Source organism: Anolis sagrei, chromosome 4 (genome assembly GCF_037176765.1).
Source record: "Anolis sagrei isolate rAnoSag1 chromosome 4, rAnoSag1.mat, whole genome shotgun sequence".
NCBI classification, from domain to species: Eukaryota; Metazoa; Chordata; class Lepidosauria; order Squamata; family Dactyloidae; genus Anolis; species Anolis sagrei.
The window spans coordinates 12,771,929-12,797,150 of NC_090024.1; the positions used below are offsets into that span (position 1 = coordinate 12,771,929).

The following is a 25,222-nucleotide window of genomic DNA, read 5'->3' on the forward strand; positions in this document are numbered from 1 at the left end:
GAGGGAAGCTTCAGAAGGTTTTGGAGGTTTTTTAGTGTATTTCGCGGTCGCGTCCGCCATTAACGAATCGATTCGTTATTGTTTCGGAAATCGATTCGTTAATTTTTTACCATTTACGAAATTTTGTAAATATCGAACTTTTTAAAAGGAAAATTTTGTAATTATTTTAAATATCAAAACAAAAAACCCCCCAAATTCAAATCGATTTTAGAAACAAATTTTTCCGTTGTTACCCAGGCCTAATATATATATATATATATATATATATATATGAATATCACACCAAGAAAAAAAGAGTAACATCTTCACAAGAAGCCTGTTCTTAATTGCAAGATACCCACCTGAATAAAAATAATCTCATCTGACAGTGGGAAACTGGAAGTAAGTATCTACCCAGAGGACTCTCTTGCTTCTTCACCAAAAAATGTTTGTAAGGTGGCGGAAAGAAAGAAAGAGTCCCATGGCAAACATCATCGTCGTCGTCGTCATCATCGTCATCGTCATCATCATCATCATCATCATCATCATCATATATGTCTCTTTTCCTAACAGGAAAGAAAAAAAAGGAGAGATGGCATTAATTTCCTGGATTCATCTTTGGGCTCTTCTTCAGCTCACAGAAACCTACATGATTTCTCCTATTCTCAGAAATTGTTCAAAAACAACAGTGAGTGGAACAAGTTATTTCTATCTTAATATTTGCCCTTTTTCAACTAGAGCGATTACTTCCTGCAAACTGAAAACCAATCTTGGGAATGCATATTATCTTCTCTCTCTGACAGTTTCTGCTCTATCCCATTTCTCTCTTTTATTGGAATTCTTTAATGTGGAAAAACCGCTGATAAGATAGCGATAAGTTTGTTATAGAGGTGGGAATCATGCAATCCCATGGCAATGTCATTGAACAGAAACTTCCCAAACTCCCCATATTTTGTTATGCAAATTTCTTGGGAGCTACAAGTCAATAACACCTGTTAAGCCACATGATTCCTACACTGAACAGAAAACAATCCATCTGCTTCTGCAGGGCCATAATACACATTAGATGAGAAACAGAATAGTTATAATTGAACATTTGTCTAATTGTCATGTTCTACTAAAAATATTACTAAGGATTTTTCATTTTATTAAAAAATCATGGAGTCTCGTTGCATTCTGGCTTTCTTCACTCATTTCTTATCTTTTGTGTTTGTTTACTTAGGAAGAGACACTTCTGTTCTCTCCAAACAATACAGTGTTTGGCCAATACCAGCACCTAGGAAGAAGTGACTTCAATATGACTGAACTGAAGAAAACATCCCATCTAACACTGAAATTGAATATTTCTCATGACATTTGTCAAGAATATAAACACATGATGGCCTTTCTAACTTGGTTACCAGGAGACCATGTGCTTGCTCCTTTCGTCTTGTTTGTCTTCACCGTTGGATTTAATGGAAGCATAATGATTTTAGTCTTTCTTCTCTCCAACTTTCAGAGGAATTCCTGGAATGTCTACGTCTGGAATATGGCTGTGGCTGACTTTAGCTCCCTCACATCTGTGTGCATTGTCTGCCTATTTGTTGATAGGATTTTTCAGGATGTGAGTAATGGCTTTGTTAAGTGGTTCCTACTTCTGGCATACCTCTTTTCATCCATGAATTATTTTAGTCTGCACTACATTGTAGCTGTCCTCATTAATTCAAGTTTGGTTGTCCTGATTCCAAATTGGTACAGAGGCCAGCAACCAGACTTTGTGGCACCTCTCATATCTGCTATTTTGTCTGTCCTGGGGCTACTGGTTTGCCGCATATTATTCTTTCTTCATTTAGATATTGACATATATGCAATCACTTTTATGACCTATATGATTTTTTCCCCAATTACGGTAATCTCAGTTCAGACCCTGATCATCAAGATTTGGTATATCATCAAGAAATACCATTTCCATATTTGTTTATTTGGAACAGTTTTTGTCATTTTCACCTGGACCTTTATATTCTTCTTTTTCAATGAGAGATGTGAGTTTCCTGTCATCACCTTGTCATCATTTTTACTCATCCCTCTCAGTACCACCATTAATCTTGTTCTTTCCATCCTCACTTGGAGTACCAAGTTGGAAAACAAGGTAGGATCAATTCACTAAAAACTTTAAGCAATTAGATATCCTGGGTAATGGGAGTAGAGTTGCAAAGTAGTTTCGTTAGAACAAAAATGTGTCTCTCTGTCTTTTTGCTTTTGCAAGAATGGAGTTTTGTAAACCATACTAGCCTATAAAGTTCTAAGTATTGAACCTGTGCTCAGTTGAATAAATGTTCATTCATTGACATTATTGCATGATATGAATCTAATTTACTCTTTTAATCTATTTTTTAAAGGAGAAAGATCCAAATGAAGGCCAGGCAAAAACCAGTTCAAATCAATATATCTGGCATGTGTAAATTCCCTTATACAAGTGGTTGGACAACTAGTCCAATAGGACACAGACATACATAGCTCAAAATTCTGGAAATGGAGTCACAAATATACTGACATTGCTTGGGATGCTTTACACACCGTTATGTGTGTGTTTGTATTTGGGTTTTCGGTACATATCGAGAATCTGTATCACCAAAAGTTATTTATTATCAAGCTCTAAAAATAAAACAAAGATGTTAAAGTGGGGATGTGCAAGTCAGATAGGGATGAGTCAGAATTATCTTTCCGTTCTTTTTAGTTCCAAATTTCCAACAATCTAAAATTGGAATATGGGAGAGAAAGTGACAACTCTGACCATTCATTATAGCCAAAGTATTTATATTTGGCAACTTGAAGGACAAGTACAAATCATCAACTTGTATCACTGCATATAAAAATAATGGAATAATTATAAACTTCCCAGATTGAGACAAACTTATGTTATACTCATTAAATGTACTTGTGAGTCATGAAAAATCTCAGCTAATTTCTTAGCAGGTCTGAATAAGGATATGGGAAAATAGATCTGTGACACCTTGGAGCCAACAGAAAAGCTTTTGCTTCCCATTTTGGAGAACAGAGCATAATAGTTTGATATTGTTGATGTTATACATTGTTTATGTTATAATCAGGGTAAGAATTCTTTTCAGACATTCTGTTTGCATAAATCCTGGAGTCATGGATAGTTGTATTTCTAATAAGCTTGTGTATGAAAGTTCCCAAAAGCAGTGATGGACGGGGTGCAAAAATATTGGCTACCACAAGGCAAAGAGGTCCCACCCTCAACTATAAGGCTATCATGGATTTATTCTAAGGGTGAGAAAAGATGGACAGAAGGAAGTCCTAAATGCTTCACTTTAGTCATACTGATAGCAAAAACCAATGAGCGGATGAAGGGAACTTTCTTTCTCATGAACAACCATGGACAATGCATAACCATGTGCAGTGCATAACCATGTACAAACAAAGATACAGAATGGGGAACAACGTCTGGCCCAAGAGAAGTAAGTGTAAGAAAAATATTGGAGTCCTTATGGACTACAAGTCAAACATGAGCCAACAATGGGATGCAGTGGCTAAAAAAGTCAATGGGATTTTTGGTCTGCATAAATAGGAGTATAATTTCTAGATCCTGGGAAGTCATGCTACCCCTCTATTCAGCCTTGATCAGATGACATCTGGAATCACACTGTGTCCAATTCTGGGCACCACAATTGAAGAGAGATGTTGACAAGCTGGAATGTGTCCAGAGGAGGATGACCAAAATGATCAAGGGTCTGAAGATCAAGCCCTATGATGAATGGCTTAAAAAGCTGGGCATGTTTAGCCTGCAGAAGACATGATGGCTATGTATATGTGAGAGGAAGTGATAGGGAGGAGGGAGCAAGCTTGTTTTCTGCTTCCCTGGAGCAGAACAATGGTTTCAAACTACAGGAAAGGAGATTCCACCTGGACATGAGGAAGAACTTCCTGATTGTGAGAGCAGTCCAGCAGTGGAACTCTCTGCCCCGGACTATGGTGGAGGCTCCTTCTTTGGAAGCTTTTAAACAGAGGCTGGATGGACATCTGTTGGGGATGCTGTGGATGCAATTTTCCAGTTTCTTGGCAGGGGGTTGGACTGGATGGCCCATGAGGTCTCTTCCAACTTAATGATTCTATGATTTTATGCCAAACTACATTTCTGCAACAATGAATTGAATGTGGACACTATATCTCAAAATACCAGATTACATCTAAAGAGAAACTAACGCATGCATAAGACTTCAACAGGATTCCTGCTGATATTTTTACTGCAAAACTCTTTTGGCTCCTTTCATATAGTTTGCATGAGCAGAGCCCTCCAAATTAGCTATGACATTTTGCTTCAGGTAAGTCTGAACAATAATATCAGTAATAATAGAGAAGAAGAACTTTGAGACATGGCCTACTTTTCATACTTTGAATTCAATTCTTGTTTTGTTTTGTTTTTCTCCTCTTTTTTCTCTTCTTAAAGAAACAAAATACTTCTTGAGGGAAAATAGCAAGGAGGAGGAAGATTCCCCCATGCATACGCAGTCTCATACTTTTCTGTGGCATCAAGCGGGTCTATCTTGAAAATATCAAAAAGCCGACATGATAATGAAGTCATTTCTATTCATAGATCAACTCACAAAGCACCTTTGGAATCTGATTTTAAAAGTTCTCATTATTCCACAACTTCTGCTTAATTCTATAAGCAGACACTCTTTCATACATTCCATTGCAGTCTTGTTCTCCTCACTACCACCATTTTGTTGCTTATGTTTTCATGCTTCTGTGATGTCCCTCATCTTTAGGAAGTATGTCTAGGGTGAATGGGCACATGCAAGTTCTCAGTAGATATACAACTCTTACCTGTTCAAGTTTTAGTTTCCATTTTTTAAATCCATTTGATTTGAGATTTTCTTGGAAGATTCTAGTGTTGGACTTTCAATCTCTTCTTGGCTCATGTAATCATATTTGTTTGGTTCTCAAGTAATGAGGCAATGTTTAGGAGGACCTGCCATGGCATAGTGGTTTAAGCATTGGACTTTTACTCTGGAGAACAGCATAGAAATCCACTTCTGCTATGGGAATGGTAGTTTTACAAGGTCTTCAGCCCTCTAAGTCAAATAATACTTTTGCACCACCAAACGACAACTCCAAGGGTTCCATATTAGAGAAGCATGGCAGTTAAAGAGACATGAACCTGCAGTAATTACAAAGTATAGATGCACCAATGGTCTTGGGAAATTATCTGATAGGATTATCCTTGGGTTTCCATGACTCAGAAATGATTTGAATAGCCACCACCACCACAGCAAGAGAAACAAATGTTTAGGGTTAACATTTCTGTTGGTTCAGCACATTCCGTTCAAGATTGTGGAATTAGAATGGTGCATGGCTGTCAGTTGTGCATGGACAGATGCTGCACATAGATTGTCATGCACATTTAATTGTGCATTCTGTCTACCGTCAATTTCTTGCTTCAGTTGTGCAACACCACCACTGAACACAGGGTTAGCCTAGCACAGTGGTTCTCAACTTTCCTAATGCTGCAACCCCTTAATACAGTTCCTCATGTTGTGGTGACCCCCAACAATAAAATTATTTTTGTTGCTACTTCACAACTGTAATTTTGCTACTGTTATGAATCGTAATGTAAAGATCTGACTTGAACAAATTTGGCACAAATACCCAATATGCCCAAATTTGAATATTGGTGGGGTTGGGAGGGGGGTTAATTTTGTCATTTGGGAGTTGTAGTTGATGGGATTTATAATTTATCTACAATCAAAGAGCATTGTGAACTCCTCCAACAATGGAACTGAACCAAACTTGGCACACAGAACTGCCATGACCAACAGAAAATACTGGAAGGGTTTGGTGGGCATTGACCTTGAGTTTTGGAGTTGTAGTTCACCTAGAGAGCACTGTGGACTCAAACCATGATGGATCTGGACCAAACTTGCCACAAATACTCAATATGCCCAAATGTGAACACTGGTGGAGTTTGCAGTGGCTGAGATTTATAGTTCATCTACAATCAAAGAGCATTCTGAACCCCACCAATGATATAATAGGGCCAAACTTCCCACACAAACCCCCCATGACCAACAGAAAACACTGTGTTTTCTGATGGTCTTTGGCAACCCCTTTGACACCCCCCCGTGCCCCCCCCCCAGAGGTCCCAACCCCAAGGTTGAGAAGCACTGGCGTAGCACAATGTATTAAAAACTCCTTATAAGGAAATTTATGCTATAAAACCTTGATGTAGGATGTTGGGCTAATGTATGCAGCAAGATGCAGTTATTTGTTTTGAGAGAGGATTAAATGCAAAAAACAACATTTGCCTGCTTACAGGCATCCTTTTCCCTGTTTCCAAAAACTGGACATCTTATATATCTAGAAGGAGTGACAGGTCAGGTTTCCTTCAAAAGAGTATCTACTAACCTAAAGGTAAGTTTTGTTATTTCAAAAAGACTGGCCTACGAAAATATATAGGATTGTATTCTAACTCATTTTCCCCCTGGAATTCTGAGTCTTAAAGATATGATGTTTCTTATTTGCAAACTCTGATTTGTAGCTGATGAAGTAGACTAGACACTGGAGTCCATAAAATAATAGAATTACACAGTTGGAAAGGACTCTATAGGCCATCATGTCCAATCTCCTGTTCAATTCAGGAACACCATCTATAGAATTCTCAATAGGATCCTGCACCCTCCTATAATGTAAAACCCTGGTTCTGCCATCTGGAGCAGAAGAGAAGAAACCACTTTGAGTCTCATTTAAGAAAGGAAAACAAGATAGAAATAAATAAATAAATATCATAATTACCATCAAAATTCTCATTATCACATTCACTCCACATTTTCCAGCTAATTAAATATTTAAAGATTTTTAAAAAGTAAAATCATGTCACCCTTGGTCTTCTCTTCACCAGGTTGAACAATTCAATTTCCTCCCATCTAACTAATTTTCATTCTCCATATTCTTATCATTCTTGTTGGTCTTCTGTGAACCTGCTCCAACTTAGCTATAGCCATCTTAAAATGGACAATCAGAAGGGAATACAGTTCTCCAGATTAGTCCTGACAAATACAGAGTTTTGTGGGTCTCTTTCTTTCCATGTCTTGGAAACCTTTCAACTAAGAGATATGTGAAATCTGCTGGTTGTATAATGGCACCTTCAAAGTGCCCCCAAGCTTGTGTACTGATTTGGCTGAAATGCACTAACATGGCTCCCTGCAAACTATATTCTGAATTATTTTGCAAAGATATAAGTATTTCAGCCATGTTCCACCAATAAGAGAAATAACTGAATGGATTTGTGACAGTCTTGTGTCATATGCTCTGTAAGTTAAAATATTTCTTCCTCTGTTTGTGACATTTTATATCTTTATTTCATGCCATAAGATTCACATGATTAATCACAAAGTCACCAAATCTTTAAGAGGATGAAAACATATGACAGACTGAATTATATTAAATTATACAGTAATATATTGCACCACTTATATACTTTTTCTATAAAACCATTTCAAGGTAGTTTCCAAGACCAAAAAATCTGATTAAAATATACATATGAAGCATGTGAATCTATATAAATAAAAATATAATATTCATTTGTGGGATTAACATAATTCAAAAAACACTGGACGAATTGACACCAAATTTGGACACAATACACCTATCAGGGCAACAAGTGACCATCACTCATAAAAACACTGGAAAACACAGCGGAAGAGACTTAAAAAGCCAAAAACATTTCATTACAATGCATGCACATAACCACATATATACACATATACACAAATATATATACACACACACACACACACAAAACACATATACACAGACTGGGCTACAGCACCGTGTGGCAGGGGATGGCTAGTAAAATATATATGAAAAGTTATGTTTAAAATAGAATTAAAACCATTTAAAACAAAACCATTTAGAAACAAAGGAAAAAATTACAAAAAAGTCTTATAAAAGGTTTTCTTGTAAAACAGTCAGTTCCCAGATATAAGTGTTTTTCTTGTGTATTTGCAGTGTAAATGTTTGGATTATGTACTCATGCATGGTAAGGGGATCAATTAAATGACCCTTGTGGTCTCTTCCAACTTTATATTCTATGGACAAATCTACACTAGTCACTTAATCCAGAGCCAGTCTGGAGCATCTGGCCCAGGCACAACTATGAGGATTTCCAAAAGCAGTTGGCTGAACTTGCTACAGGACCACGTTGAGATCTAAATGGTTCCATTGGGCTAAAGCCTTACCATTCTTGTAGAGCTATTACCTCATCTTCCATGTTGCTACTTTACAGGCCATTGAGCTCTGTGTGAGCACTTGGCCACCATCTGTTGCATGAATGCCTGAATGACCAGTAAGGAGGTGGTAAATTGCAGGTCATCTTCTCCACTTTAGAACATCTTGATGTCATTGCATCTGCCAGACATTTACATGGAGATCTATGGCATGTGGGGGACAACGACAACCACTCAGGAGTGAGCCATTCCTTTCTCTTGGTTGATCTGTGCTTGGAAAGTGTAATGGTGTGGTGTCCATTTGGACAGAGGACTTAGCTGAATCAGACCGGAATCAGCTGTCCAAGCTGTTGTGAAGACCAAGTATATACTGGAGTTTCCAGCCAACACATAAGTCCCTCCTAACTTTGCCTGCCTGAAGCATAGAAAGGTCAAATTAAGGCAAGAAACCCAGCACTCATGAATTGGGTTGTTGTAGGTTTTTTCAGGTTATATGGCCATGTTCTAGAGGCATTCTCTCCTGACGTTTCACCTGCATTTATGGCAAGCATCCTCAGAGGTAGTGAGGTCTGTTGGAACTAGGAAAATGGGTTTATATGCCACTGTATGTGAGCCCTTCTTTTGAATGAGAGGACAAAACAAAAATCTTAGATTCCACATATGGAAGAATAAAGTCCTTCAGGCAGCCTGAGCCTTAGCTATATGTAGTTTTTTTTTAGGTCACCATGAGTACTATGGATTATGCTTGGAAACCAACTAGTAGCCAATCAAGCTGTTGTTAACAAGGGAGGTGTCTGTTCCCTGTAATAATCTGGTTTTATTTCTTTGGACCAACTGAGGGTTCCAAACTTTCCTAAAGGTCAGGTTTTAGAACTATCCATGTCAGCAACTTTGTGTGTCTCTTGAGCATTTCTGTACTCTTTCTGTTCCCTGACAGAATTTACCATGATATACCATGCTGGCCAAATGTAATATTGATTTATCTTAATGACATCACAATTGTTTTAGTGTAGCTATGGAGTGAACTGGCAAACTGGATTTTCCCCCGTTCCCTCGATACTCATTTGTGATTATTTTTTAACAGAAGTTTGTGGTGTATTTTTTTTTTAATTGTACATCCTCCTTGACTCATAGAATCATAGAATCATAGAATCAAAGAGTTGGAAGAGACCTCAAGGGCCATCCAGTCCAACCCCCTGCCAAGAAGCAGGAATATTGCATTCAAATCACCCCTGACAAATGGCCATCCAGCCTCTGCTTAAAAGCTTCCAAAGAAGGAGCCTCCACCACACTCCGGGGCAGAGAGTTCCACTGCTGAACGGCTCTCACAGTCAGGAAGTTCTTCCTAATGTTCAGATGGAATCTCCTCTCTTGTAGTTTGAAGCCATTGTTCCGCGTCCTAGTCTCCAAGGAAGCAGAAAACAAGCTTGCTCCCTCCTCCCTGTGGCTTCCTCTCACATATTTATACATGGCTATCATATCTCCTCTCAGCCTTCTCTTCTTCAGGCTAAACATGCCCAGTTCCCTAAGCCGCTCCTCATAGGGTTTGTTCTCCAGACCCTTGATCATTTTAGTCACACACATTTCAACAGATTTCCTGAACAAGGTGTCCTCTGTTTGCCCTGATCATTTCTCCCCTATTCTTTTTGCATTATTAAAAATATTTGTCATTTTTAAAGGAAAGGTTAAGGGGAGAGAATGCACCCTAACAATATTTCACAATTGATTAGGCTTCCAAATTGACTTTCGTGTGATTGATCCTAAATTTAGTTCAAGACAGCAATTTGCTATAAATTATCATATTGGTGACAAGCTTTATAGCAAAACAGAATCTGGCAGTGCCAGATTTTGGCAACAACAGAGGAAGTGGGGAGCATTGTTCAAGAACCTTTCATGATGCTCTATGCCAGCAATAGAGATAATTTATAGCCATGGCAGTTTCTACACCTGCAGTGTGAAGCATCAGCTGTGTCAGTTCCCTTCCAAACCATTTGTTACTCCTCCTTGAATCTGTGCCTACAAGATCAGAATATCATCATTCAGCAAATGGGAAACCTTTTAGTGTTTCTCATTTTGAGTATCAGTTGGCTATTCTATCAGTGGGAGTCAGAGGATATTTGAAATAGGGAAACTGGGGAAAATTGTATCCCCAATGAAGAGTTAATATTTATTTACTTGCTGAGTGAGGATTCAGACCTTGGTCTACCAATGGCTCAGTGGTTGGTGAGAGAGCTTCCATCCATGTGCCATCGCGCCTGGACGCTATAACTCTTAGTGAAAGAGGCATGGACGTGACATCTTTCCCCAGGGGATTGCTTCTTGCCCTCCTTTAGGAAAACTGGAAGTCCCAAGGACCAAAACACTGTAGATAACTCAAAATAGGTTTAATTGTTCACAAAGAGTTATCCCTTTAAGGCAATAAGCTGGAAGTTTCAAAGGGGTAAAGGAAAATACACATTACAGTCTCTGGTTGTCTTGGGTCCAAGGAGTTTTTCAGCTGAGAAGCTTTTCCAGGTCCCTCTTTCTCAATGGCTGTGAATATCGAAATAATCACAACCCCAATTCCAATGGCCTATATTTTGAAGGCACAAAGCCTTCCTCTGGTGCCAAAGAACTGGTTTGATAGTGCTTGAGACTTCTCAATGTCATCCAGGATGATCTGAACATGAAGCATAAGTCTCAAGGGTAAGAACCTCAGAATTGGTGCTGAGAGGTAACTTAATCAAGGGCTTCAGAACCAAGCCTCTCTCTCACGTCCATCTGATAGAAAATTTGATGGTGGAATGGAAAAGGAAACGCTGCCCTGCTCTCTAGGAAGAGGTGGGGTCAAACAATTGAGCAGGAGGAGCTATTTAACTGTTGCAAACAACATTGACAGCTATAAATAATCAATCCAACTATACATTTACAGGGTAAAAAGGCAAAATCAGGCTTGATACAACAGTTCAAATCCTGCAACTTACAGTTCTACATATAGGTGGCACCACTCGCACCGTCACAGAATAAATACAAGAAGAAATTACATCTTAAGTTGCCTTTCAGGGTTTCACCTCATGATGCTTTCCAGAAACAGATTTTACATTTAAGGATGAATGGTTACATATCAACATCTTCTGAAGTTAGACAATAATCAATATAGAATAAAATAAATGAAGAACTGAATATAGAAGATATCACTTTTCAGTGGTACGTAAACAGGCAGTTGGCTTAACTGTATTAGGTCCATTTTGGGCCAATCTATTGTCCATATGCATGCCACCACCATCACCCTTTCTAGAGGGGAGACATGATAGCCATGTATAAATGTGTGAGAGGAAGCCACAGGGAGGAGGGAGCAAGCTTGTTTTTTGATTCCATGGAGACTAGGATGAGGAACAATGGCTTCAAACTACAAGAAAGGAGATTCCATCTGAACATGAGGAAGAACTTCCTGACTGTGAGAGCCGTTCAGCAGTGGAACTCTCTGCCCCAGAGTGTGGTGGAGGCTCCTTCTTTGGAAGCTTTTAAACAAAGGCTGGATGGCCCATGCGGTCTCTTTCAACTCTTTGATTCTATGATTCTATAGAGGGTAGTTAGTGTAATCCCTGTAAGCAGGGCTTGCTGGCCGCGGAGCTCTCTTTGAGTGCCCTGACCATTGTAGTTAAATCTGCTGAAGTCATAGTGAAATCCCTGCATGATCAAAAAGAAAGAGGGATTCAACCTAACCCTGATCACACAGGTATCCCATCATGAATTTGGTACAAGTCACTTTGAGCCCTGCACTTGTAGAATGATGGGATTTAAATGAAGCACGTATGCAGTCTATATCCATAAGTCTATCTATAGGAGATCACTCATGGCAGATTGTCCTCCAAGGGTAGAGACTTGGTGGTGGGTATGTATGTAACTTAGAGATCTATTCTGGAACTGCATGGTTTTTCACAATGAGAATATAAATTTCCAGGTGGAAGATGGTCCCAACAAGGGTTTGCTTGAAGTGCCCTCCTCTTGGCACGTTTTTCCCTTTCACTCTCTATTTGTGCCTCTTCAAACTTCATAACACTCTTAGTAACAGTTGACCTCCAGTTAGAATGCTCAAGGCCCATAATTTCCTAGTTCTTGATGTTTATTCCACACTAGCCGTCCCCTGCCACGCGTTGCTGTGGCCCACTCTGGTGGTCATGGGGGTTCTGTGTGGGAGGTTTGGATCAATACTATCGTTGATGGGGTTCAGAATGCTCTGTGTAGTTGCTGGGAACTACAAATCCCAGCAACTACAACTCCCAAATGTCAAGATTCTATTTTCCCCAAACTCCACCAGTGTTCACATTTGGGCATATTGTGTATTCATGTAGAGTTTGGTCCTGATCCATCATTGTTTGAGTCCACAGTACACTCTGGATGTAGGTAAACTACAACTCCAAAACGAAAGGACACTGCCCACCAAACCCTTCCAACATTTTCTGTTGGTCATGGGAGAACTGTGAGCCAAGTTTGTTCAATTCTATCGTTGGTGGGGTTCAGAATGCTCTTTGATTGTAGGTGAACTATAAATCCCAGGAGCTACAACTCCTATATGACAAAATCAATTTTTTAAGTGAAGGACATACATTGGTTTGTTAGGTGTCTTGTGTCCAAATTTGGTGTCAATTTGTCCAGTGGTTTTTGAGTTCTGTTAATCCCACAAACGAACATTACATTTTTATTTATATAGATTTTTAGCTTTTAAAGGTCCGTCTTTAAATTTCTTTCACTGTCCACTGGCATTTCATTTTCATTCTTCACCACCACCACCACCACCACATCCATAAGTATATCATGCTTTACTGGAAATGTAGCCATGTTGTGAAAAAAGGTATGGGGTGGGGGGGGGTCCACTTTTATTTCAAAAGGATGTGGGTGAGGGAAAAGATTTTCTCTTATTCATTTATGTGGAAGGAAAAGCATGTGGGTTTTCCTTTTCTCAGGAGTGGCAAGAGATAATTTAATAAAGGGAAAAACTGGGGATTTTGAAAAAGTTCTTCTGCTGGTTGCAGGCACAAAAACAACAGGGGGTCCTAATAGATTTTCCATTTCAAAAAACTCCTTTGATTAAAGTTTCCTTTCGAACCGGATTGATGGAGGAAAAACAACAAGGATGGTGGTGCTGAAGAAGCTTTTGAAAAACTACACTAAGTCTAGAAGGGAGAAAAAAGAAAGGCAGAGTGACTCAGATGAAGATCACAGTGGTTTCATTTTATGTATTGAAATAGGACTTTTCCAGTGTCAGTCTGGGCAGGATATGGGGGCTTGTACATATCCATCTAAAGGTTTCCTGGGAATGAAAATAATCCAAAAACACAATGACTTAAAGTTAGCTAAAACATGGAATAGTGATTCAATACATAGATAAAAATCCCATTGTTTCAATGTGTCACCCCAACTTAAATGTAACCATAACATTTGAATCAGGGGTCTCAAAAAAAAGTTTGTTTACTCAGTCTCTACTCTAAATTTAGACGACCCCCATTCAGGTCCTGCCACTACTGCCAACCTCTTCTTGCTCCTTAACTCTCCTTTCTGTCCCTTTCTCTATCCCCCTCTAAAATTGAGGGAACTCTCTCCACCCTCTTTTTTTCTTTCCTTTCCTCTCTCGCTCTATTTTCCCCCATTCTTGTTCCCTTGTTTAGTTATCATATCAGGAGTGAACCAAGATGTAATGTATTTTAAAAAAAACACAAAGTTTAAAAACCTGGCATTATATTAAATGTACTTTAACCAGTAACTGGCCACTTGGGAATGCCTGTGGTGTTGCTATATGAAGTTCCCCCCATTGTGTATGTGGCAGGGCTCAGACTGCATTGTAATAGGTGGTCTGTGGTTTGCTTTTCTCCACACTCGCATGACATGGACTCCATTTTGTAAGCCCATTTCTTAATGTTGGCTCTGCATCTCATGGTGACAGAAAGCAGTCTGTTGAGCACCTTCCAAGTTGCCCAGTCTTCTCTGTGCCCAGGAGGGAGTTTCTCATCTGGTATTTATTTATTTATTTATTTATTTATTTATTTATTTATTTATTACTTGCACTTATTGACCGCCACTCTCAGCCCTAGGGCGACTCGTGGCGGTGAACAACATAGAAAGGACAGTGTACAGTAAATCATGACAATACATACCAAACTACTACTACATAACATATACTAAAAATCCGCTTCGTCAAATCCAGGGGTCATAGTCAATTACATAGTCATAATCCATTCCAATATCGTTCCAAGTTGCACTCAATTGAAGGCCTGCTCGAAGAGCCATGTTTTTAGGCTCCTACGAAAGGCCATCAAGGAGGGCGCCTGTCTAACTTCAGCAGGGAGGGTGTTCCACAGCCGGGGGGCCACCACCGAGAAGGCCCGCTCCCTCGTCCCCGCCAGGCGTGCCTGTGAGGCAGGCGGGACCGAGAGAAGGGCCTCCCCGGATGATCTCAAGGTCCTCGTGGGCTCGTAGGCCGAGATGCGGTCTGCAAGGTATCACCACTGATTGAGGTTCTTGGTTTTTACCTGCCACTTTTGGACTCTTGCTAGCTGAGGTGTTCCTGCAAGTATCTCTGTAGATCTCAGAAAGCTATTTCTTGATTTAAGGCATTGGCATGCTGGTGCTATTTGAACAGGGGATGGGCTGGAGATGTCACTGCCTTGGTCCTTTCATTGTTAGCTGCTACTTCTTGGCAGATGTCAGGTGGTGCAATACATGGCATGTTTAGCCTGAAGAAGAGAAGGCTGAAAGGAGATATGATAGTCATGCATAAATATGTGAGAGGAAGCCACAGGGAGGAGGGAGCAAGCTTGTTTGCTGCTTCCCTGGAGACTATGATGCGAAACAATGGCTTCAAACTCCAAGAAAGGAGATTCCATCTGAACATGAGGAAGAACTTCCTGACTGGGAGAGCCATTCAGCAGTGGAACTCTCTGCCCCAGAGTGTAGTGGAGGCTCCTTCTTTGGAAGCTTTTAAACAGAGGCTGGATGGCCATCTGTTAGGGGTGATTTGAATGCAATATTCCTGCTTTTTGGCAGGGGGTTGGACTGGATGGCCCATGAGGTCTTTTACAACTCTTTGATTCTATGGGACATGAGAGAAGCCTCCCTGCAAGATTGCAACACATCTATGCATCCCCTGGGCAAAGTCTTTTGAGACGGCTGATTCTCTCACACCAGAAGTGACCAGAAGCAACTTCTTCTTCCCTTTAAAGCCTGCATCTATGGTAGGCATCCATAGATGGATGCCTAATGTCAGGAAATAATGCTTCTAGAGCTTGGCCATATAGCCCGAAAAACCTACAACATCATTTAACCCCAATGTCAGGGCAGTTGCAAGTTTCCACACTTTCTCCAAAAATGAACTGAAAGAAATGTCTCCCTATATGTATTGATCAAAGTATAAATTCCCATCATAGGAAAGCTCTTGTGCACCTCTAAAGAAGATTTGTAGTTCCTCCCAAAAATACAAATACTAATTTAATAGTTACTCAACTAAATGCACACATAAGGATTCAGTCCTAAACTTTTTTCTAACTGCTCTTAGCTTTCAAGTTCCTATAAAAATGTAAGTTCTTCTATAGAAAGTATTTATTTATTTAAAACATTTATATTCCACCCTTCTCATCCTGGAGGGGACTCAGGGAGGAGCACAACATGGAAATGGAAAATAATCAATGCTGGGACATAAAACTATAAATATACACAAACATTAAAATAACTCATATTTAATGTATTGTTGAAGGTTTTCATGGCTGGAATTACTGGGTTGTTGTAGGTTTTTTCGGACTATATGGCCATGGTCTAGAGGCATTCTCTCCTGACGTTTCGCCTGCATCTATGGCAAGCATCCTCAGAGGAAGTGACCTCACTACCTCTGAGGATGCTTGCCGTAGATGCAGGCAAAACGTCAGGAGAGAATGCCTGTAGACCATGGCCATATAGCCCAAAAAAGCCTACAACAATCCAGCTTATATTTACTTCAGCTGTTTAAAACCATCTCAAGACACCATGCTGGCTTCAATCAGTGGAGTAGGTTTCCTATTATTGCCTCATTGCATTGTCCCAAAGGCATGGTCCCACAACCAGGTCTTTCAGAAGGACAGGAGGGAAGGGGCTGACCTAGACTCACCAGGAAGGGAGTTCCATAGCCATTCCTATCAGTAAGGACCTCTACTTCTTGATATGACTGCTGCCAGGTTTGCAATTATGGTAAAAGTGCCATAATCAAAACTAGGAAATATTTATGAATATAAAATTTGACATTCTTGTCCAACACACAATATCATCATTGATTTTAATTAAGTGGAAATGAAGGTGTACATATGTATAAAGCACTGTTAATATAGATGTGCATTTCTATATGTAAAGATGTGTTTATTATAAAGTGTTATTTATAATGTGTTTAAACTGTATTTATAATGTTTATTATAAAGTGTTATTTATAATGTGTTTAAAACTGTATTTGTGGTTTACATTTGTTGCCATGGCCTAGCTGTGAGGGATAGGTTGCCATGGTGACAAGACAAGGCAGCAGAGGAGGTGGGCGGAGCTAAAGGAGTAAAAGGTTTGAAAGTGGCAGTTAAGCTCCAGTCAGGCGGAAGAGACCCTGCGGGGAAGAAGAGAGCCAGTTAGGGCTCTGTTGTGAAGCTGTGAGAATTCAGTAGTTCCTAGAATTTGTGAATATTTCTTCAGCAAGAGAGCTGAAGGTGTTACCTTGTTAGATTGCTTAGGTTAAAAGAATCTAACAGAGGGGGTTTGCAGGATTGCCAGTAAGGAAAGACTGGTGATCAGTGGTTTGTTCCGAGGATAGGGCAAACAGTGTGGACATTCACAATAGGGAACTCTGAAGTAGTATAAGCACTTCACTAAAGAAGAAGTTTGTAGAATTGTATCATCAGAAACATGTATCTCAAACCAGCCATTTTGTAACATCAAGCCTTGTGCCAAGTTCAAATTCTCAAAACTGCAACAATTACGTTCTGTTAACAATAAAACTTGTTCTCTTTGTATTTCAAACCTGCCTCCTCGATTGCTTTCATGCTTGGTGCATTCCACACTACCAAAGTCACCTCACAACACAACTAAAGATAAACAGAGACCTAAACCAGCGTCTCTAAACATATTGGTGGCAGCTTAATTGATATCTAAAAGAAGGTTCCTCACAGAATATTAGTGGCTTTAAAGAAGATTAATACTTCCTCACATAATTTTTGGTGGCATCTAGTGAGATTAGTGCTTCTTTACATAATTTGGTGGCAGACGACGGGATTCGTGTAACAACTAATCGAGTGCCTTAAGTTTAATTTAGGAATAAGTTGTGAGGTAAAAGTTGTTGAAAACATGGCTACCAGGCGGCAGAGAAAGCTGGCTGAGGAAAGAGAGGGAGACCAAGGGGAAAGCTCGAGCTCTGAGTCAGAGACAGAGCCAGTGCCTATGACAGAAATGGCTTATAAATACAAACTGGAAATGGAGGAAAAACGATTAGAGATGAGACGGTTAGAACTAGAGATGGAGGCAAAACAAAGAGAAAGAGAATTTGAGGAAAGACAAAGAGAAAGAGAGAGAGAACAGGAGTTAGAATTGAAGAGAATGGAGTTTGAGCTAGAAAAACAAAGGTTGGCTTTGGCACAAACATCCAGTGTTGTCCAGGAAGGGAGATCGGGAGTGGATACCCCAGATTTGACAAAGAAATTCCCAAAATTTACAAAAGGAGATGACCCAGAGAAATTCCTTATATCTTTTGAGAGATGTTGTCGAGATTTTGGGTTAGCTAGAGACAAATGGATGATATACCTAAGGCCTCAGATAAATGAGAAGCTTTTACAGATTTATGGACAGATGCCGGAGGAGTCTTGTAGAGACTATGATCTGTTTAAGAAACAGGTTCAACAGGAATATAGATTGACTCCTGAATATTATAGATTTAAGTTCAGGACGTTGAAGAAAGATAAAACACAAAGTTTTGCTCAGGTGGCCTCTAGATTGTCTCAACTGTTCGATAGTTGGATAAAGACGTCTGAGGTAGAAGATTATCAACAGCTGAGGGAACTTTTGAAATTGGAACAATTTTTCCAATTAGTTCCTTATGAAATTCGTTGGGTGATTCAAGATCGCAAGCCATCCACGATTGTAGAGGCAGCGGGTATGGCAGATCAAATAACAACCTTGAAAGAAGGATTTAAAAGGGAAGATCTGCCAGGGGACAAAAGAACAAACAGGCAGCCATTTTATCCACAACAAACGCGCCCACAGCAAGAGAAGGGCTCTGTCATAGAAGACACCATCTGTAGGAGGCAGAGTGTAATAAGACCAACTGCTCCTGAGGTAAAACGTCGGTGCTATCAATGTGGAAAATTGGATCATATAAAATATCAATGTCCCCTGTTAAGGAATGAGAAAACAACCCTCTTTATAAATAAAATGAAAGAAACACCAAAGGCAGAACCGGTTACTGTGGCAAAGGAGAGTTCAAGCTCAGAGCCTGGAGAGAAACAATGTTTGTTCATCCTGTCAGGCAGCCCATCTAAGGACTACTTAGAAACCATTTCTATTGATAACAAAGACAGGAAAGGACTCAGAGATACAGGTTCCGAAGTGTGCATAGCGCATCCCGAAATAATACCTCAGAAGTTTCAGCAGCCAACCTCTGAAATAAAACTAAAAGGGTTAGGACCGGCAATTCTGTCAGCCGTGGTGACTTTGCCAATAGAATATAAAGGATGGAAGGGTATGTGGGATTTTGCAGTCAGTCCTGACATACCATATCAATGTTTAATTGGAAATGATTTGGCTGAGGAGATTAAATTCTATAAGATGGCGTGTGGGGAGAAAGAATGTAAAAATGAAAGCCCTGAACAAAAAGCCATGTGTTTTGCCATACAACAAGATGGGGATGAGAGCCCAGAAGCCAGTGCTACAGTTGCTGAGCTTGTTAAGAAGACAGGAGGAGTTGAGGAGATTCGGCAGGAACAGAGAGCCGATGAATCTCTGAAACCTCTATTTGCTTTAGCTCAAAACCCCACAGTATTGCCAGAAGAACAGCCCTCCGAGTTTATACTGAAGAATGGTGTCCTATATAGAGAATCCAAAAGTGTAAACTCGACAGAAAGATCAGTGACATGTAGTCAGATTGTAGTGCCTCAAGGTTTTAGAGAACAGCTGATGAGGGTGGCACACGAAAACCCTCAAGGTGGACATTTGGGCATAAGAAAAACCACGAAAAGGATCACTAAAAACTTTTATTGGCCTGGCATGTTCCAGAGGATCAAAGAGTTTTGCCAATCCTGTAACATCTGCCAGAGATTGAGCACTGGGAGGGATAAAGTTAAAGCTCCTATGATCCCTATGCCAATAATTGGAGAACCATTTTACAGAGTAGGCATTGACATTGTAGGTCCTCTCTGTAAACCAAGCAGACGTGGTTACCGTTACATTTTAACCATGATTGACTACGCAACAAGATATCCAGAGGCTGTAGCTCTGACTAACATCGAAACAACTACAATTGCAAATGCCCTGCTGTCCATTTGGGGAAGAACTGGATATCCTAGAGAACTGGTCTCGGACTTGGGAACCCAGTTTACTTCCAAGCTTATGTCGAAATTGCTGGAGTTATGTGGAATTAGACACCTGACTTCCACAGCATATCATCCGCAAACAAATGGACTGGTTGAGAATATGAACAAGACTTTAGTCAAAATGATAAAGTCTTACAGTCAGGAAAGGCCTTATGACTGGGACGTCAAGTTACAACAACTGCTGTTCGCCTACAGGACCGTCCCTCATGACAGCACCGGCTACAGTCCATTTGAATTGCTGTATGGAAGGAAAGCTCGTGGTCCGTTAGATCTGTTAAGAGAATATTGGGAAGAAAGTCCGGCGAAGGATCCTGTTCCAGTGACGGAGTATTTAAGAGATCTTCAAGCAACAATGCAGCTGGCTAGAGACATTGCTCAAGAACATTTGCTTGCGGCTCAGCAGAAACAGAAAGACTATTATGACTCTACTGCTAAGCCAAAGGTCTTCGACATCGGAGATGAAGTTTTATTTTTATCTCCCAACAAGGCCAACAAGCTTCAATTAGATTGGTCTGGACCATGGAAGGTCATCAGAAGACACAACCACATAAACTATGATATTTTTGATGAACAATCCAATGTAGAAAGAAGAGTCCATGTAAATATGTTGAAGCCTTATGTTGTAAGATCTGCAAATGTATGTTTTGTTGTTTCAGAAGAGGAATCCGGTCCCTTTTCTTTTTGGGAGGGTGATCGTGAACAGTACAGGAATTTAGATCGGGTAGATATGAATGTAGAATTGTCCCTACCTCAGAAAAGAGAGGTTGTAGAGGTTTTAAATAAATATAGGGACATATTTTCGGACTTGCCAGGAAAGGTCCAAGGAGTCCAGCATCGAATAAACACCGGTGATGCTACTCCTATTGTATCTCCACCCTACAGGGTTACGGGGAGAATTAATGAATGTATTGAAAAAGAAATTAGGGAAATGTTGGACCTAGGGATTATTGCTCCATCGGTTAGCTCTTGGGCTTCACCTATAGTTTTAGTGCAGAAGCCTGACAAAACAATTAGGTTTTGTGTAGACTATAGGAGGTTAAATAAAGTGACCCAGACGGACACCTATCCTATGCCACGTTTAGACGATCTACTGGAAAGGATGGGGAAGGCCAACTTTATTAGTAGCATCGATTTGACCAAGGGGTTTTGGCAAGTGCCCATGGCACCACAAGACCGTCACAAGACCGCTTTCCGGACCCAAAACCGATTATTTGAATTTTATGTCCTCCCTTTTGGCCTAAAAAATAGCCCGGCCACATTTCAAAGATTAGTGGACAGTGTTTTGAGTGGACTGGGGTCATTCTGTGTAGCCTATATTGATGATATAGGGATTTTTAGTAATTCATGGAGAGATCACCTTAATCATTTAGATCTGGTGCTAAACAGATTGAGGGAAGCAGGGTTAACCGTTAAAGCTTCCAAGTGTAGGATAGGATATAAGGTTACCAAATATTTAGGACATTTAGTGGGAGGAGGTCATATTCGACCTGATCCTACTAAAGTGGCAGTTATACACCAGTGGCCAGTGCCCAAAACGAAAAAACAGGTTAGGGCATTCCTTGGATTGGCGGGTTACTATCGAAAATTTATCCCATCCTTTAGTAATCTGGCAGCCCCTCTTTCGGATCTTACTAAAAAGAAGAACCCGAACCAGGTAATTTGGACTCCAAATTGTCAGACTGCCATGGATCAATTGAAGAAATCCATTACTTCAGATTCTGTCCTAATGGCACCAGATTTTGACAAGCCCTTTATTTTGACGTGTGATGCTTCAGATACTGGGCTTGGAGCTGTCCTAAGCCAATTGGATGTAGAAGGAGAAGACAGACCCCTATTGTTCTTAAGTAAAAAATGGCATTCCAATGAGTATAGTATGTCAACAATTGAGAAAGAATGCTATGCCATTATCTGGTCAGTCAAGAAACTGAAACCGTATTTGTGGGGTAGGAAGTTTACTTTGCAAACAGACCATGCTCCCTTACGATGGCTAGACAATGTGAAAGGTACCAATAACAAATTGTTAAGATGGAGTTTGGGTTTACAAGATTTCATATTTGACATAAAACATGTTTCAGGAAAACGAAATGTGGTTGCGGACGCCTTATCTAGGATTCCATAGGTTAAAGGTTTGTATATAGGTGTAATTGAAATGTATTTAACCCTAATATGTTTCCCTTTCAGAATTGGTGTATATGTATTTATTGTTAAATGATATGTAGGATTATTTTTGCCATTCTAGGATTAAGAAATGTGCAAAAATATATTTCTGGGGAGAAAGGTGTAAAGATGTGTTTATTATAAAGTGTTATTTATAATGTGTTTAAACTGTATTTATAATGTTTATTATAAAGTGTTATTTATAATGTGTTTAAAACTGTATTTGTGGTTTACATTTGTTGCCATGGCCTAGCTGTGAGGGATAGGTTGCCATGGTGACAAGACAAGGCAGCAGAGGAGGTGGGCGGAGCTAAAGGAGTAAAAGGTTTGAAAGTGGCAGTTAAGCTCCAGTCAGGCGGAAGAGACCCTGCGGGGAAGAAGAGAGCCAGTTAGGGCTCTGTTGTGAAGCTGTGAGAATTCAGTAGTTCCTAGAATTTGTGAATATTTCTTCAGCAAGAGAGCTGAAGGTGTTACCTTGTTAGATTGCTTAGGTTAAAAGAATCTAACAGAGGGGGTTTGCAGGATTGCCAGTAAGGAAAGACTGGTGATCAGTGGTTTGTTCCGAGGATAGGGCAAACAGTGTGGACATTCACAATAGGGAACTCTGAAGTAGTATAAGCACTTCACTAAAGAAGAAGTTTGTAGAATTGTATCATCAGAAACATGTATCTCAAACCAGCCATTTTGTAACATCAAGCCTTGTGCCAAGTTCAAATTCTCAAAACTGCAACAATTACGTTCTGTTAACAATAAAACTTGTTCTCTTTGTATTTCAAACCTGCCTCCTCGATTGCTTTCATGCTTGGTGCATTCCACACTACCAAAGTCACCTCACAACACAACTAAAGATAAACAGAGACCTAAACCAGCGTCTCTAAACATATTGGTGGCAGCTTAATTGATATCTAAAAGAAGGTTCCTCACAGAATATTAGTGGCTTTAAAGAAGATTAATACTTCCTCACATAATTTTTGGTGGCATCTAGTGAGATTAGTGCTTCTTTACACTATAGTTCTGCACACATGCATGCACATGCACATATACATTCAAATGGACACCCACATGTGCATTCAGCTACACAAACTTTTAGCCATGCAACACAGGCATTGTGTAGCATAATGAATACATAACAGCACATGAAGGCATTTCTAGTATGCAAACCGATGTAGAACCGGAGCAATTGTAAGGATTCTACTAAATGTCAGACATGGCTTTGTGTCTCATGTTATTAAGCAACCTGATTCCCTGGATTATGTTCTGAATAACTGAAAAGGCCTTTCTTTGATCAGCCTTCCTTCCAGTCCTATCATGGCAACATAGTCTTTGCTGAATTTAGACAGTGTGTGAGATTGTTTCTTTCTTCCCACACAGGTTTATCAAGTAGGTCATTCCGGTTTTTTACATCTAACTGACGTGGTGGTGGTGGTGGTGGTGGTAGTAGTAGTAGTAGTAGTAGTAGTAGTAATATCTCACCCACCATTTGGGAACAATAAACATTGACAAAATCACAAGTCTGTCAACTGCAAAAGGCCACCTTACTTGGATCTGCGCGTATCATTTGAAAATATATCACACAGTCTTAAATGCTTGGGAAGTGTTCTATTTGTGATTTTGTGGCACAAAATTCAGCATATATATCTTGTTTGCTGTGTCATACTGTGTTTTTGTGTCAATAAAAGTAATAATATAGACAGAACAGACAAACTATAAGGGACTGTTTTGTTTTACCTGGGAAGGCCATGGCTATGGTCCTTCCTCTCTTGTCCCCTTTCTGGCTTAATTTAATCGAAATTACTTTTACATTTTGAATTCACAGTTTGCAGCAACTGGGACAAGCTGAGGATAAAGGAGGAGGAGGAGGAGGAGGAGGAGGAGGAGGAGGAGGAGGAGGAGGAGGAGAGAGAGAGAAATTGGGACATTTTAAAAACAGCTTAAAACTTTGAGATGAGAGAGGATTGATTTGGACTGAACTTGCCATATTGGAACAGTTGGCGGGAAAACATTGAATTCTGGTATGTAGTTGATCTTCTCCTAGGCCAAAACATACCAGGCTTTAAAAAAATAACTTCCTTTGAGCATCTTGACATACATTTCTATTTTCTTCTTCAAATTTCCTTGGCGGCTCCTAGTTCCTTCTTCCTTTGATTTTTGAGATTTGCCAGCTGATCGATCTGCCAATCTTGATAAATTTGCTGGCAAAAGAGGATGTGATGGCGTGAGTGGCGCCACCTGTGTGTAGAACTTTAAAATGCAAAGGTTTAAACTGTATAACATGCCCAAAGTTGCCTAGTTTGTAAGTGTATAGTTGGATTGATTGGTTATTTATAGCTGTCAATCAATGTTGTTTGCACCAGTTATATTGCTTCCTCAGCTCAATTGCTTGGCTCCACTTCTTTCCTGGAGGAGGGCAGAGTTTTTCCTTTTCCATTCTACCATCAAACTTTCTATCAGATAGATGTGAGAAAGAGACTTGGCTCTAAAGCCCTTAATTAAGTTACCTCTCATCACCAATTCTAAGGTTTTTTTCCCTTGGGACTCATACTTCATGCCCAGATCATCCTGGACAATGTTGAGGAGACCCAAGTACCTTCAAACCGGTCCTTTGGCATCAAAAGGAAGACATTGGCCTTCAACATAGGCCATTGGACTGGGGGTTGTGTTTGTTCCGACTTTCACAGCCATTGAGAAAAGAGGGAACAGGAAAAGCTTCTCAGCTGCGAAATTTCCTTGGACCCAAGTCAACCAGAGACTGTAATGTATATTTCCTTTACCCCTTTGAACTTTCCAGCATATTGCCTTAAAGGGATAACTCTTTGTGAACAATAAAACCTATTTTGAGTTATCTACAGTGTTTTAGTCCTTGGAAGTTCCAGTTCTTTAAAGGAAGGCAAGAAGCAATCCCCTGGGGGAAAGATGTCACATCAATATCTCTTTCACTAAGTGTTATAGTCCCCAGGCGCGACGGCATAGAGGAAAACAGAGAAGAAAACAGATTCAAACTTCATCTAGTACATGGTCACAGGTCTCCCCCTGTTTGCTTCATCTAGCAAATCATTCTCAAGTGGCGCAATGGGTTAAACCCTTATGCCGGCAGGACTGAAGACTGACAAGTCGGAGGTTCAAATCCAGGGAGAGCACAGATGTGCTCCCTCTATCAGCTCTAGCTCCCCATGCGGGGACATGAGAGAAGCCTCCCACAAGGATGGTAAACCATCAAAACATCAGCACATTCCTTGGGCAACATCCTTGCAGATGGCCAATTTTCTCACACCAGAAGTGATTTGAAGTTTCTCA

The 25,222-nt window shown here is 40.0% G+C and overlaps 2 protein-coding genes across 2 annotated transcripts in view; both read left to right on the forward strand.

Moving 5' to 3' along the window:
• Positions 1-25,222, forward strand: part of FAM135B (family with sequence similarity 135 member B) — a 477,503-nt gene that overhangs the window by 291,207 nt on the left and 161,074 nt on the right. The window lies entirely within an intron of this gene.
• On the forward strand, positions 572-23,863 carry LOC137096783 (mas-related G-protein coupled receptor member A2-like). Its single transcript, XM_067467010.1, has 4 exons — positions 572-667; positions 1,202-2,107; positions 7,990-8,020; positions 23,745-23,863. Exons 1-4 carry the CDS (start codon positions 572-574, stop codon positions 23,861-23,863), a joined length of 1,152 nt encoding a protein of 383 aa, XP_067323111.1.